Source organism: Podarcis muralis, chromosome 14, assembly GCF_964188315.1.
Source record: "Podarcis muralis chromosome 14, rPodMur119.hap1.1, whole genome shotgun sequence".
Classification (NCBI taxonomy): Eukaryota; Metazoa; Chordata; class Lepidosauria; order Squamata; family Lacertidae; genus Podarcis; species Podarcis muralis.
The window spans coordinates 54,317,801-54,332,145 of NC_135668.1; the positions used below are offsets into that span (position 1 = coordinate 54,317,801).

At 50.0% G+C, this 14,345-nt stretch overlaps 1 protein-coding gene across 1 annotated transcript in view; it reads right to left on the reverse strand.

Annotated features, from left to right (window-relative positions):
- The window catches only part of RNF216 (ring finger protein 216), an 83,815-nt gene that overhangs the window by 51,364 nt on the left and 18,106 nt on the right, over positions 1 to 14,345 (reverse strand). Inside the window, exons 5-13 of the mRNA XM_028707274.2 lie at positions 14,056 to 14,132; positions 9,923 to 10,025; positions 8,312 to 8,476; positions 7,975 to 8,089; positions 5,619 to 5,758; positions 3,959 to 4,009; positions 2,601 to 2,738; positions 2,065 to 2,213; positions 1,652 to 1,730 (exon numbers count right to left, since the gene is read on the reverse strand). Coding sequence (XP_028563107.2) covers positions 1,652 to 1,730; positions 2,065 to 2,213; positions 2,601 to 2,738; positions 3,959 to 4,009; positions 5,619 to 5,758; positions 7,975 to 8,089; positions 8,312 to 8,476; positions 9,923 to 10,025; positions 14,056 to 14,132 — 1,017 coding nt within the window. The remainder of the gene's footprint in view (positions 1 to 1,651; positions 1,731 to 2,064; positions 2,214 to 2,600; positions 2,739 to 3,958; positions 4,010 to 5,618; positions 5,759 to 7,974; positions 8,090 to 8,311; positions 8,477 to 9,922; positions 10,026 to 14,055; positions 14,133 to 14,345) is intronic.

The following is a 14,345-nucleotide window of genomic DNA, read 5'->3' on the forward strand; positions in this document are numbered from 1 at the left end:
GGCTGAATATCTAGGGGTCCATTCAGACATCACAACATGAGCCCCAGGTAGACAACCCAGGATGTAACCGCAACACTGCTTTTGCTGATTGCTAAGAGGGGAGTGAGTGGTAGACAGCCCCTGGCTCCACCTTCTTCCAGGAAATCCCCTGCAAAGGGAGCTTCTTCTGCAAAGACTTGCTTGGCTTGCACTGCTGCATCAGGGCTTTTCAGCTCCCCACTACCTCCCCCCCCCCCAACTGCATGTCCTCTTGTCATGGGTCATGCTACACAGCAGCCACGTGGGTTTTCTGGAGAATTCTGAATGGGATTTCTTCCCCCTACTTAATTTTCAGGTGCCCTAAATATCAACTGGTAGAAGGCAATGCTTCCTCCCGCTCTGCCAGAGCAGGAGGATATTGGAAGCATTTACTTCCCGGTTTAATCCGAGTTTGCTATGTCCAAACTGTGCCAAAAATCATGTTTCAATCCTCGCTCATTTCAGTAGCTTTGGATGTAAAAGCAAAACCACGGTTACAAATTCTGTAACACAATGTATTTTTAGAAACTGAATTTTCCACACCAAATAAGAAAGTAATTGCAATTGTTCACAGCCATTTCCTCACCTTCTTTGCCAAAGAAATTAAAGAACACAGACACCATGCGAGAGACAGGTAAGCCAAAGAAAAAGATGGTCACCACAACGAATCTCTAGCAAGGCCGCCAAGCCCACTCTGCGCGTGAAACTCCACATTGCTGAAATTACAATTCCTCATGTGGTAACAGGTATGTCCAAGATCATGAGCCATGGGGCATTCCAGGAACTGAGAGACCTCAGCAGACACCCATACATTTAGGAGTTCAACGGATGATCACTGCGCTCTCTCCAGGGCTGCAAGGGGAACTCCTTGGATGAAGGCTTGCAGGAGTAATGCCTGAATGTGACAGGCAACTAAACAAAAGGCTCTGAAGATGTCAGGCTCAGCAGAGCCCCATGGATTCTGTCTCGCTTTTAGGGAGAGTATCCCAGCTACCCGAAAAGAGAGACTTACATAGGATTAACTCTAGCCTTGCACAGACCAATGGCACCACCTAGTGGTTCTCACCCTCCAATATTCCAATTCTCATATTTTCTCGGTTTCAAGCAAATCTCTCCTCCTATGCCAGTGGCTGCAGCTATCAGTCATGTCTGCACACGCAGAACCACATCATCCAGTATGTTGCCTGCTCGGCACTCTGTGCCTCTGCAGAGAAGCAGCATTCAGCCAGAAAACAAGAGCAGCACCAGGCTGGCTCAAAATCTAGCCTCATGGGAATAGGCCAGGGTGCACTGCGTAGCACACAGACTGCACCCACCAGTTAAGAGACCTGAAGGGCCATTTCTGCAAAATAGACAGAAGACACTGCACACGAAGCTGCCCCTTGAGTTATTGTGACTTCTGCCACGCCAAGAACCCCCAATCCCTCTTCCAACAGTTTGCTTCCTCAGTCAGCTGTTGCCACCTCAAAAGCTCAGCTTGGCACGCACCCATGCAAGGATCTCCATCCCAAGCTCCCCTTCCCACTCAATACACTGCTGAACCAGGCAGCAGCGGACAGAGCCTTGTTTCTTCAAATATTGCCTGCCTTGTTGCATCGCCAGCCAATCGCAAAATGAAGAATCCACCTCTTACCTTCCGGCATCGAGGGTTGGGGCAGCTGAACCGCTTCACGTCCTTGTCCAGCAGAGCTGGGAAGCTGCAGAAGGGACACCTGTGGGCCAAGGAAGAGTGGAGTTGAGGGTTTTGTACTAGCTTCTCGCTGAATAGTCCTCAAAGGTCTGCTGCCAGTCTCCCTCACTCTCCTGATCTTCTGTTTCCTTTCCGGCAGAACTTCAAAGGAGAGTAGACCACACACAGACCTTTTACCGTAAGGCAGACATGGGATCAACCTGGTTTTCCACAGGGCTGCAGCAGGGAGCCAGGACTGTGTGTGCATGTGATCCTAAGCTAGCATCTGCTGCTGGTGAGTAAGGTGTGAATTGGCCAAAGGGGGCTGGGAACCTCAGAATGCCCCACGAGGCTCAGACCAAAGGAGCTAGACTCACCTGACTAACTCATCCGCACAGGCAGCAGCCACCTCCTCCTCTGCTTTCCGCTCGTAGTATTTACACAGGATGTTTTCAGGAAGGACTTTCTCCAGTTCACTGGTTGGAAATGAGCACGTACAACTCCCTTCCATGCAGCTGAGCTCCGACTACACACCAGAGAAAGACAGAGAAAGGCTAAGATTACAGCAAGTTCAGCAATGTTTAATTGTCAGTCATTTCTACAGCACCATTCCAACATGCAGAGCTGTTTTGCAACATTTAGGATATAGAACTGGGACAGGCGGTTATTTTGCAATCATTTTCTTATGGGAGGCTGCACATGCATCACGGTGGACTGTCCAACTCACACCAACACAAGACACTTGACCAAAAAAAGTAGCAGCAGTTGAAACAGCCCACAATGAACGATGCCATGTGGACAGAGCTGAAAACCAGGAGTGGGATGAGACAAGAGTAAATCGGCAGTGGATGACAAAATCAGAAGGCCTGAAAATCTCAACCGTTTCATGCAACCATGTGATCTCTTTCCTTACCTTGCCAGAGCCAAAGACTGCTTCCTGAGCATACTTGATTAGGCACTCCTTGCAAAACAAATGTCCATCCGCGCACTGAGTCAGCTCCTCAAACGCAAAGTCCCCGTAGCAACAGCAACACACGATCATCTGGCCATTCTGCAAGTCAATTCCTCAAGGTTAATTGCCACTTCCAAGCCATCAATGATGGCGTCCTGCACATGAAGGCCACTTTTCCATAATATGATCCTGCATGGAAAACCCTGCAGGCCAGGCAAATGGCTTGGGTCTTGATGTGAAGAAGGGAGGGAGGCCACGCAAGTGGGCCCACCTCCTGGCTGCACTGCTCACTCACCCCCTGCATGGAAGTGCATCACAGAAAAGCACTTTGTGCTTGGTGGTATGAGAAACATACCAATGGCTTCAAACCAATAGCTCAGGCACTATTTTGCACCCCAGGTGCTTCTAGGAGAAAGCCGCACACTGGCTTTATACATGAGGTATGAAATTTGATCGGATCAAGGACCTCTGTGCAGCAAAACAACCTCACAGCTGACTGACGTAAGAATAGCTTGCTGGGTCAGACCAGTGGCTTATACAGTCCAGTATCCTGTTCTCACAGTGTAAAACTCAAGCAGTCAGATTCAGCAGATTTGGTTCCACTGAAAATCAAATTGTAGCACATAGCACTATCATTACACAGAAAGCCGACTGACATGTATTCCAGATGCCAAACATCAGTTTCACACCGGCATCTGCACCACCTGAGGGCCCCACACTCTTAAGACAGACTTCCTCAACCTGGCACCTTCCATATGTGTTGAACTAAAGTTTCCATGTGATCTAAAAGATATGGAGAGCATCTCACTGGGGAAAGCCCCTCAAAGGCGTATCTGATTGCATAAGTGGCTTCCATTAGCATGTGCCCACTCAGCTGCCTTGATCGGTGGGAGTGGCACTTCTACAGGGGCCACGTAATCCCCATTCTGCCTTTGTAAGAAGTCAATCACTTAAGAGTGGCAGTGCCTACACTTTGGAACTCCCTGCCTATTGAGATCAAACAGGCCCCTTCCCCACTTTGGGCGCCTAATAAAAACATTCTTTTTAGACAAGCCTACCCAGATGCTTAGAAAGTTGAGGCAATTTTATTCTGTTTTAGTGTTTTAACTTTTGTTTGTTTTAAAATAGAGTTGCAATTTTTCCTTCATCTTACTGTTTCGTATTTGCAAACCGCTTTGAGGTTGTTGCTTTTGGGGGGGGGGGGTTTGCAATCAAGCCGTGAATAAATTTTATGAAATAAATAAATAGGGCTAAAATTAACAGTACAAGTTTGGCATGACATTTCTCTCTGTGTCTGTGTGTGTAACAGAGCTACTTACTTTTTGATACTGCTCCTCGTTTACCTGCAGGGCGAGCAGAAAATCTGCATGCTGGCAAGAGAAAAAGGAAACACACAGGGCTATGAACACAGAACCTCCAGAATGGATGAGCCGCTTACCATTTTCTAATGCAATGCGACCACTACCACTACTGAACCTTCTCACTGGGAAATCCCTGATAAAGTTTCAGAGGACTCTCAGGGCTACTCTCCGTTTTCAAGCAATGTGATGAGACTATTAAGGATGGCTCCGTGTCAGACACAGCCAAGGTAATTCCCAGGTGTATTCTCATGAGCATTTAAAGAGGGTTGTCCACATCTGGTGACTTTTGTGTTAGGTGACCCTCCTGGCACCCGCGGAGCACATTTAGCAAGCTTGCTTGCTAGATGAAGCATGGGGCCACCACAACATGTTCTTTGTTAGATTTACAAAGCTGTCCACCAATAAACTCCTCCTGGGCAGCTTACAACAAAATATTTAAGAAGCAACTCAATAATTTTAAAAAATAAGACAAGGAGAAGCTTCTTTGCATACAGGCAGCATAAAATAGTTTTGTAGCTTGGATTCCAAAAAGCTTGAGTGAACAGGAAGGTATTCCCCTGGCACTGGAAAGCTCCTAAAGAATCTCCTCTGGGGAGGATGTACCTTAGCTGAGGTGCCACTACCAAAAAGGCCCTCTCTCCATGGCAGCCACCCACCCATCTTGGTAGGGGCACCTGGAGCAGGGCCTCTGAAGAGGATCTTAAGGTTCAGGGAGGCATATGCAAAAGGTGGAGATATTTCAGGCAGCCCAAACTATTGAGGGCTTTGTAGGTTAAATCCACCACTTTAAAAAATTGGGCCCAGGTCCAGTTGGAAGCACAACCAGGGCGTAACTCAAAAGCCCAGTCCAGTAAACTTGCAGCTCTGTTTAAAAACCTACTACAGTGTTTGGGTTAGTTTTAAAGGCAGCCCTACATACAACACATTGCAGCAGTCTAAGTGGGAAATTGCCAGAGCATGGTTAACTGTGGCTGTACTGTTTCCATACAAGTAAGGCTGCAGCAGATGTTATTAACAGAAACTGATAAAAGATGCTTTAAATCAGGCATCCCCAAATTTGGCCCTCCAGATGTTTTGGGACTACAACTCCCATCATCCCTAGCTAACAGGACCAGTGGTCAGGGATGATGAGAATTGTAGTCCCAAATCATCTGGAGGACTGAGTTTGGGGATGCCTGCTTTAAATTACAGAAGCTATATAGCTTTGAATGAAAATGTTGGACCTGAAGGCACTTACCATACTTCAAACCTAATCCTTCACGGGGAGAGCAGCCCTCTCCAGGACAGACTGAATACCATTCACCCATGTGGATGAACAGCCCACCCACAGCACCTCTGTCTTGTCTGGACTGAGCCCCATCGAGGCCATCGCCAGGCCCAAATCCCCAGGCCAAATATTAGTAGTTGGTGCCCAAGAAGGAAGAACTCGTCTTAGCATTGTTTCTCAAACCTGGGTCCCCAGCTTTTGTCAGACTACAACTCCCATCATCCCTAGCTAGCAGGACCAGTGGTCAGGGATGACGGGAGTTGTAGTCTAACAAACAGCTGGGGGTCCAAATTTGAGAAACACTGTTTGGTGTCTTGGCCCCGAGTCCCTTGCACGGGACACCCTGCTCACCTCTGCCATTTCCTTGATCTTCTGCTCGTAGAACTCCTGCTCCAGCTGCACGGCTGGCAGGAGAGCGCAGGGGTCGTAGCTCCTGTAGTGCCTCCTCTTGTTCTCCAAGAAGAACATGCGCTTCTCTATTTTCATGTCGCCTGAAGTGCCATTGGAAAAACCAAACAAAGAAACAAATGGCCCTTAATGAGGAGGAAACAGGAGAGCAAGGGGCCCACCCACAAAAACAGGGCCCTCTGCAATTCACCATCCCCTTATAAACCAACCCTCATCTGTTTCTTATCCTATCCCCTCCGACTAAACTCCAGCAGGGCGTGGGAAATGGTCATGGCCTGACAACATAGGGTTGCAACGTGCTGCTGACATTACCAGATTTCACAGTTGCCCAGGAATCTGCCTCTTCCAACAACTGTGCCCCAGCTCCATAAAAATATTTTTTGGTAAAAAACAACAACAACCACCCCAACAACTTTGCTTCAGGCAACGAGGATGCAACTGTGGCTCATCCCAACCCCCTTCCCTCCCTGTGACTGCGGAAAATGGGGCTGCCCCAGGCAGAGGAGCAAAGGCACAGGATCACAGAGAGGAGCAGGAGGAGAGGCACCATGGAAGCAGCACCCCACTCTTGCCATTAAAAAGGTAAAGGTACCCCTGCCCGTACGGACCAGTCTTGACAGATTCTAGGGTTGTGCGCCCATCTCACTCAAGAGGCCGGGGGCCAGCGCTGTCCGGAGACACTTCCGGGTCACGTGGCCAGCGTGACAAGCTGCATCTGGCGAGCCAGAGCCGCACACGGAAACGCCGTTTACCTTCCCGCTAGTAAGCGGTCCCTATTTATCTACTTGCACTTTGACTTGCTTTTGAACTGCTAGGTTGGCAGGCGCTGGGACCGAACAACGGGAGTGCACCCCGCCGCGGGGATTCGAACCGCCGACCTTTCGATCGGCAAGCCCTAGGCGCTGAGGCTTTTACCCACAGCGCCACCCGCGTCACAATCCAGCCACCCTCAAGATGAACGGCTGCAGTTAAGAGGTTTCCATGACACCAATGGAGCCATGAACTAGGCTGCCAGCCATGCTCTTTTCAGGCAGTTGATTGGTGTGATCACTGAACCCAATAATGTGAAAAGCAGAGGAATTAAGCTCCTGGGGACTTAATTCTGCAACCCACTCAGGGGAAGTTCACGGGGATGGGGCACACTTTGCCTTTTCTGACTTGCAAGGAATTTCAGAAGCACCTTTTCAGGAAAAGGACCTGTCCCTGAATTCTGGGTGCACCAGCGACCTCCCAATCCATGTGCAGCTTAAAGTCTGCCTCCAGGCACAATTCACAGAGCACAGCCTACCTGAAGGACTGCTGTCCTCTGAATGGAGGCAATCATCAGAGACTGTGGGCAGATATCATGTACCAGAGGCCCTCATCACTGGAATGTCAGTGGCTGGCTACCAGGGACAGGGCCTTCTCTGTTGTGGCACCCGGACTGTGGAATGCTCTCCCAAGCACATGTACCTGGCACTATCTCTAAAGCATCAGGTAAGGACTATTTTACATAGTAAAGCTTTCACTGAGATGACAGCTTCTGGGTGCTCCACTGCTGCTGCTGTTTATATGTCTTTCTTTAATTCTTGTCTATTCATATGCCTTTTTTATTGTTTCACAGGGAATACAACGCAGAAAACAAAAATCCCCCAACAATCATATCTGCAATGATGAATCCCTCCCTCCCTTCCTTCCCCAACAACATGATCATCTCCACAAAGAAAAATGATTTAGTCATCTGAAAGTTCTTTTCAACATTGCGCCTGGCAGGCAAAAGCCACGTTCCTTTGTTATAGCAAATGAAATAAACCCAACCAAATTACATAAGTGTGCTCATTACGTCTGCCGTGAGGTTTTCCCTTTTGTGAGATGGCTTGAGCATCAGCCGAGGCGGAGGGATAAAGGCCATCCCTTTGCAAAAGAACAGAGACACATTCCCGGCACTCAGTGCTCCTGTTTCATGGGAGCTGGGGGGCTGCAGAAAGGGGCAGAGGGCTGACAGACGGGAGGCTCGCTGGGTGAAGGAGCAAGAAGAGGCGGCAGCAGCAGCAAGGAGAAATAGTAGTCAAATGAAGCCAACCTGAACACAGTAGACAGAGCTGCCTCCTGGTCTCCTGCTCCTCCCTCCTTCCTTCCCACTTGTTGTCCCCAGAGTGGTGTGCATCAGCACAACCCGATTCCTCTCCCAGCCATCTTGGTGCTGCTGCTCATTTCTTCCCACACACCTTTACTTTTGACACACAGTGATTGCAGCAAGAAGCACTTTGAATGGAGCCTGGTAGGCCACTGAGAGCCAGCACAGACAGCAGCTACCAACCTTGCTCAAATTTGAAGTCTATGTAGGAATACTGGTTCATTTCTTTCCTCCTTTTCCGCTTCCCGCTGGTTTCAGGAGACAGTTCTTGCCATTTTTTGATGGCATCCGAAAAGGCCTGAAGGAAAAGGCAGCGAGTCAAGATGGATACACAAATATGCAGGTAGAACGATGATGGTGGTGGTGGCAGTTGTTACTAATAATAATAAGAATGCCTTGGTGCCGCAGCGGGCTTGACTTCTTATCAGGCTGTACATCTCCCTTCCAACACTGAGTCAAGTAAATTGTTGTAGCAGTTTGGGGTGGGGGGAAAGAGAGAGAAGAAACGAAGGGAAGGAACCTTTCGTGTGATTGCATAGTGTCCCTTGAGCTCATGCAGCGCCCACTTGATGTCCTGGCTACTCAACATTTTGAAGTCGGCCATGAGGAGATCAGCCGCTTGGATAAAGCAGCGCTGATCAAGTGGTTCAAGTTTGGAGAAGTCAAAGTAGTCCACTTTAGGCACCTAAGAAAGAAGAAAAGGGGAAACAGGGAGGGAGGCAAGGGGAAAGAGTCAGCGCACACGCGTCTGGCCTTGGAAGTTTACTGTGATTATTATTCAAGCTTCACTCCACTTTTCCTCCAGCAAGCTCAAGATTCTCCCCAACCCACATTTATTCTCAAAACAACCTTGCAACGGAGGTGAGGTTAAAGGTAGTGAACTGGGCATTTTCTATTCTTGACCTATAAGCCCTTCAGATCCAAGGCTGACAGTGGATGAGTATGCCAATAATCTGCACTTGCTACCTTCCAATGAAATGATCTCAGAGAAAGGGAATTGTGGTCTAGAAAAGGCAACTTGAGAGGAAGAAGTAGGAAGCTCTTGAGCCGTAAGACTCCTGTCCCTGTAACCTATCCTCATGATATATATCCAGATAAGCTCCAATAGGATAGAAGGGAAGATTCATTATACTGGCCCAAATGCAGGGACTGGAAGATGTATGTCCAGGTTAGAGGCCCAAAACTCCTACCCTGCCAGCAATCTGGTTCTGGGCCAGAGGAGCAAGAGCAGCAGCTGCAGACCTTAGAAGACTCCCGAGGCGGCTTTGGAAGGGACGGCGTACAGAACAATTCCTGCCACTCCCCAGAGGAGGGAGAGATGTGTGGGGCTGGTAGGGGACTCCCTACTGAGGGGGACAGAGGCAGGAGTGAGGAGGTAACAGGATGTCACGGGAGGTGTGCTGTCTTCCAGGTGCAAAGATTCACAATGTGACAAAGAAGTTGCCAAGCCTTATAAAGCCCACTGATCACAGTCCCTTCCTTCTGATTCACGTGGGTACACGATACGGCCACACACAGCCTTCGACATACAGTGGTACCTCTGGTTACGTACTTAATTCGTTCCGGAGGTCCGTTCTTAACCTGAAACTGTTCTTAACTGAAGCACCACTTTAGCTAATGGGGTCTCCCACTGCCGCCGCGCCACCAGAGCACGATTTCTGTTCTCATCCTGAAGCAAAGTTCTTAACCGAGGTACTATTTCTGGGTTAGCAGAGTCTGTAACCTGAAGCGTATGTAACCCGAGGTACCACTGTATAGAAAGGGACTATGAGACTCTGGGCAGGAAGCTGAAGGGGCTTGGGGCACAGGTGGTTTTTTCATCCCTCCTTCCTGTTGAAAGCCGTGGCTCAGAAGAGAGAGGAAAGTATTGGAAGTACAGCACTGGCTGCACAGGTGGTGCCATCAGGAGGGGTTAGGCTTCTTAGACCTTGGTCTCCGCTCCCTTGAGGAAGGACTTCTGGCAAGAGACGGGTTGCGCCTCACAGCAGCTGGCAAGAATGTGTGTGCTAAGAGTTCAACCGTTTAACCTCTGCCCCTTCCCAGAAGTCCCTTGAGCCCTGCCTAACGTACATCAATAGCCTCCTTGCAGGAACTTCATAATTTCTGATTAACCTTACAACTTGCCACTTACCTTTGTCTCATCTGGGCTGGAGAGGAGGCTGCTATTTGGATTTAAAACCACTCTGCCTTCCTTCTTTGGATAATCTGGATTTTCCAGAAGAAAATTACAAAGTCTGCAAAAGCAAGAGGAGACCATTGCTTGGCCAGGGCTGTCAACTGACTTGGCACAGCTTTTCCCAACACACTCGTGCTTCCTTCCCCAGCCTGGCACCCTCCAGATGCTTTGGGCTACAGCTGCCACCATTCCTGGCTGTGCTGGCTCAGGGGGTTGGTGGGAGTTAGAATAATAATAATAATAATAATAATTTATTATTTATACCCCGCCCATCTGGCTGGGCCTCCCCAGCCACTCTGGGCGGCTTCCATAAAAACCAAAAATACAATAAAATATCACATGTTAAAAACTTCCCTGAACAGGGCTGCCTTAAGATGTCTCTTGAATGTCAGGTAGTTATTTATCACTTTGACATCTGCTGGAAGGGCGTTCCACAGGGTGGGCGCCACTACCGAGAAGGCCCTCTGCCTGGTTCCCTGTAGCTTTGCTTCTCGCAATGAGGGAACCGCCAGAAGGCCCTCGGCGCTGGACCTCAGCGTCCGGGCAGAATGATGGGGGTGGAGACGCTCCTTCAGGTATACTGGACCGAGGCCATTTAGGGCTTTAAAGGTCAGCACCAACACTTTGAATTGTGCTCGGAAACGTACTGGGAGCCAATGCAAGTCTTTCAAGACCGGTGTTATATGGTCTCGGCGGCCGCTCCCAGTCACCAGTCTAGCTGCCGCATTCTGGATTAGTTGTAGTTTCCGAGTCACCTTCAAAGGTAGCCCCACGTAGAGTGCATTGCAGTAGTCCAAGCGGGAGATAACCAGAGCATGTACCACTCTGGCGAGACAGTCCGCAGGCAGATAGGGTCTCAGCCTACGTACCAGATGGAGCTGGTAAACAGCTGCCCTGGACACGGATTTGACCTGTGCCTCCATGGACAGCTGTGAGTCCAAAATGACTCCCAGGCTGCGCACCTGGTCCTTCAGGGGCACAGTTACCCCATTCAGGACCAGGGAATCCTCCACACCTGCCCGCCTCCTGTCCCCCAAAAACAGTACTTCTGTCTTGTCAGGATTCAACCTCAATCTGTTAGCCGCCATCCATCCTCCAACCGCCTCCAGACACTCACACAGGACCTTCACCGCCTTCACTGGTTCTGATTTAAAAGAGAGGTAGAGCTGGGTATCATCCGCATACTGATGAACACCCAGCCCAAACCTCCTGATGATCTCTCCCAGCGGCTGCATGTAAATGTTGAAAAGCATGGGGGAGAGGACAGAACCCTGAGGCACCCCACAAGTGAGAGCCCAGGGGTCTGAACACTCATCCCCCACCACCACTTTCTGAACACGGCCCAGGAGGAAGGAGCGGAACCACTGTATGACAGTGCCCCCAGCTCCCAGCCCCTCAAGACGGTCCAGAAGGATGCTATGGTCGATGGTATCAAACGCCGCTGAGAGATCCAGCAGAACTAGGAAACAGCTCTCACCTTTGTCCCTAGCCCGCCGGAGATCATCAACCAGTGCGACCAAGGCAGTTTCAGTCCCATGATGAGGCCTGAATCCCGACTGGAAGGGATCCAAATGGTCCGCTTCTTCCAGGCGTGCCTGGAGTTGTTCGGCAACCGCTCGCTCAATCACCTTGCCCAGGAATGGAAGATTTGAGACTGGGCGATAGTTGGCCATCATGGCCGCATCTAAAGATGGTTTTTTAAGAAGCGGTTTAATAACTGCCTCTTTCAGCGGGTCTGGGAAGGCTCCCTCACAGAGGGAAGCATTCACCACCCCACGAAGCCCATTGCCCAGTCCTTCCCGGCTAGCTTTTATAAGCCAGGATGGGCAAGGATCCAGGAGACAGGTGGTTGGTTTCACTCGTCCAAGCAGCCTGTCCACATCCTCGGAGGTAACAGATTGGAATTGATCCCACTCAACTTGACTAGACAGGACTCTAGCACTCTCCCGCCCCGGCCCTGCTCCCACGGTGGAGTCTACTTCTTCCCGAATCTGAGCGATTTTATCTGCAAAAAACTTTGCAAAATCATTGCAGGAGAACATGTGGCCCGTACTGGGCCCCGATGTTGCAGGTGGTTCCGCTAAATTGTGAACCACCTGAAAAAGTCTCCTGCTGCTGTTTTCTGCAGATGCAATAGAGGCGGTGAAGAAATTCTTCTTCGCCGTCGCTATCGCCACTTGGTAGGCTCGACGTTGAGCTCTAACCTGTGTCCGGTCAGATTCGGAATGAGTTCTCCGCCACCGGCGCTCTAGCCGTCTCAACGATTGTTTCATTGCCCTCAGATCCGTGGAAAACCACGGGGCTGTCCGGGCTCCATGCAATCGGAGAGGGCGCTTCGGAGCCAAACAGTCAATAGCCCTGGTTAACTCCACATTCCAGCGGGCCACCAGGGAATCAGCTGAAAGGCCATCAACATGGGATAAAGCATCCCCTACCACTCTCTGGAAACCATTTGGATCCATTAAGTGGCGGGGGCGGACCATCCGAATTGGTCCCACCTCCCTGCAGAGGGGATGGGTCGCAGAGAAGTCCAGTTGCACCAGGAAGTGATCTGACCATGCCACTTCTTTCGTTTCGCTTTTACTTAGTGTAAGATCACCAACATCCATAGAGGTAAACACCAGGTCCAAGGCATGTCCACGGCTATGGGTTGGGCCAGACTTATTCAGGGACAGCCCCATGGAGGCCATGCTTTCCACGAAGTCCCGAGCGGCCCCTTGTAAGGTCGTGTCGGCACGGATGTTAAAATCCCCTAGGACGACCAAGCTAGGTGTCTCCAGGAGAACATCCGCCACGACCTGAAGCAGCTCGGGCAGGGAATCCTTGGTGCAGCGGGGAGGTCGGTACACCAAAAGGAATCCTGTACTGCCCCTATTGCCCAACTTCCAGAACATGCACTCAGAAAACTGGGTCTTCCCAACAGGACGCCTGGTGCAAACTAATGACTTCCTAAAAATCACTGCAACCCCCCCTCCCCGCCCACATGACCTGGGTTGCTGTGCGTAAGAGAAACCTGGTGGACAAGCAGCGGCAAGGACAGGCCCATCTGCTTCATCCAACCAGGTCTCTGTTATACATGCCAGGTCAAATCCTCCATCCATGATCAAGTCATGGATGGCGGTGGTCTTATGAATCATTGACCTGGCATTGCACAGCAGCACCTTCAGGTCATGTGGGTATCCCTTGCTGATTCTAGTATCCATCCGGTCAGGACCAGATCCGGAGGCAGGGATAGTCCTCAGACAACGACTAAACCTGCCTCCTCTGTAATGATAGGGTCTGGTCTTAGCGTAACTCCTCCTCCTACCCGTGATCACTGAGATCGGTTGTCCCAGTGCATCCTGCCCTGTGGAACATGCCCCAGCCATTTTATGGGCTGGGGCCCACTCCCCGGCAGCCCTGAACCCTCCCCCTAAAAACAAAATAACACCTTAAACAAACAACCAAAACCAATAAAACAACATCTAGACCAGGATGGGGAAAGCTGGCCTGGGGGCTTGGCAGGCGGATATAGCCCTCCCCACCCGCCCTCAGAACAGCAGCAGCAGCAAATGAAAGAGAGAGAGAGCTGGATGCAACAGGGTGCAGGCAAGAGTCAGACCAGGGGCAAGAAAGACCCAGCAGCAGCAGAGGGAAAGGAACTCAAAAGGAGGCAAGCATTTTTATGTACTCAAGAGTTTTTCCAAACGGCGAAGGAGTACCCAGGTGTACATCAGAAGAACAGCTTGCGAGTTTAAACCTATTCTCACAGATGTAAAACAAAAAAGAGCCAATCCTGGCTTCCTCTGCTGTCATGTCTAACTTGGCCCCGCGGTAACCAAGAAGCAAAATAAGCCTGGGATACAGAGGAGGCTATCAAGAAGCAGGTCCTGTTTTGCTGCCGAGTCTTTTCGCAAAAGATAGCAGAATAAGGATGGGATTGGCAAGGGGCCATGTGCCATGCTGACCCATAGAGCCTGGGTAGGCTGAGCCATAATGGTTGCTCCAGATCGTGACCAGTTAATGAGAGCAGGACACACCCCCAAAAAAGTTTTTGGGCATTGCTACTAACTGGTTTGTAAGTGTGCCGCAAAAGCTTCCATACTTACATGTTTAAGTCACAGCAGTTTTTATTCCGTATTAGATCCTCAATGTACTCTCTGGTTGCATCTGGGAACCTTGCTTCCTGGATTTGGGGGGGGGGGGGGAGAAACAAAACACACACACTTTGGTTGATAAGCAGTTCAAGAAAAGCTTCACCTCTATGGTGACGAGAGCTGGAAATAATATTTCCATGCAAACAGAGTGGCGGTTTTAGACTGAAATGTTCCCACTGAGTTACCTATACACCAGCAAAGGACGCTCAGTTGTGGGAATATGCCAAGAAAGCAGCATTACT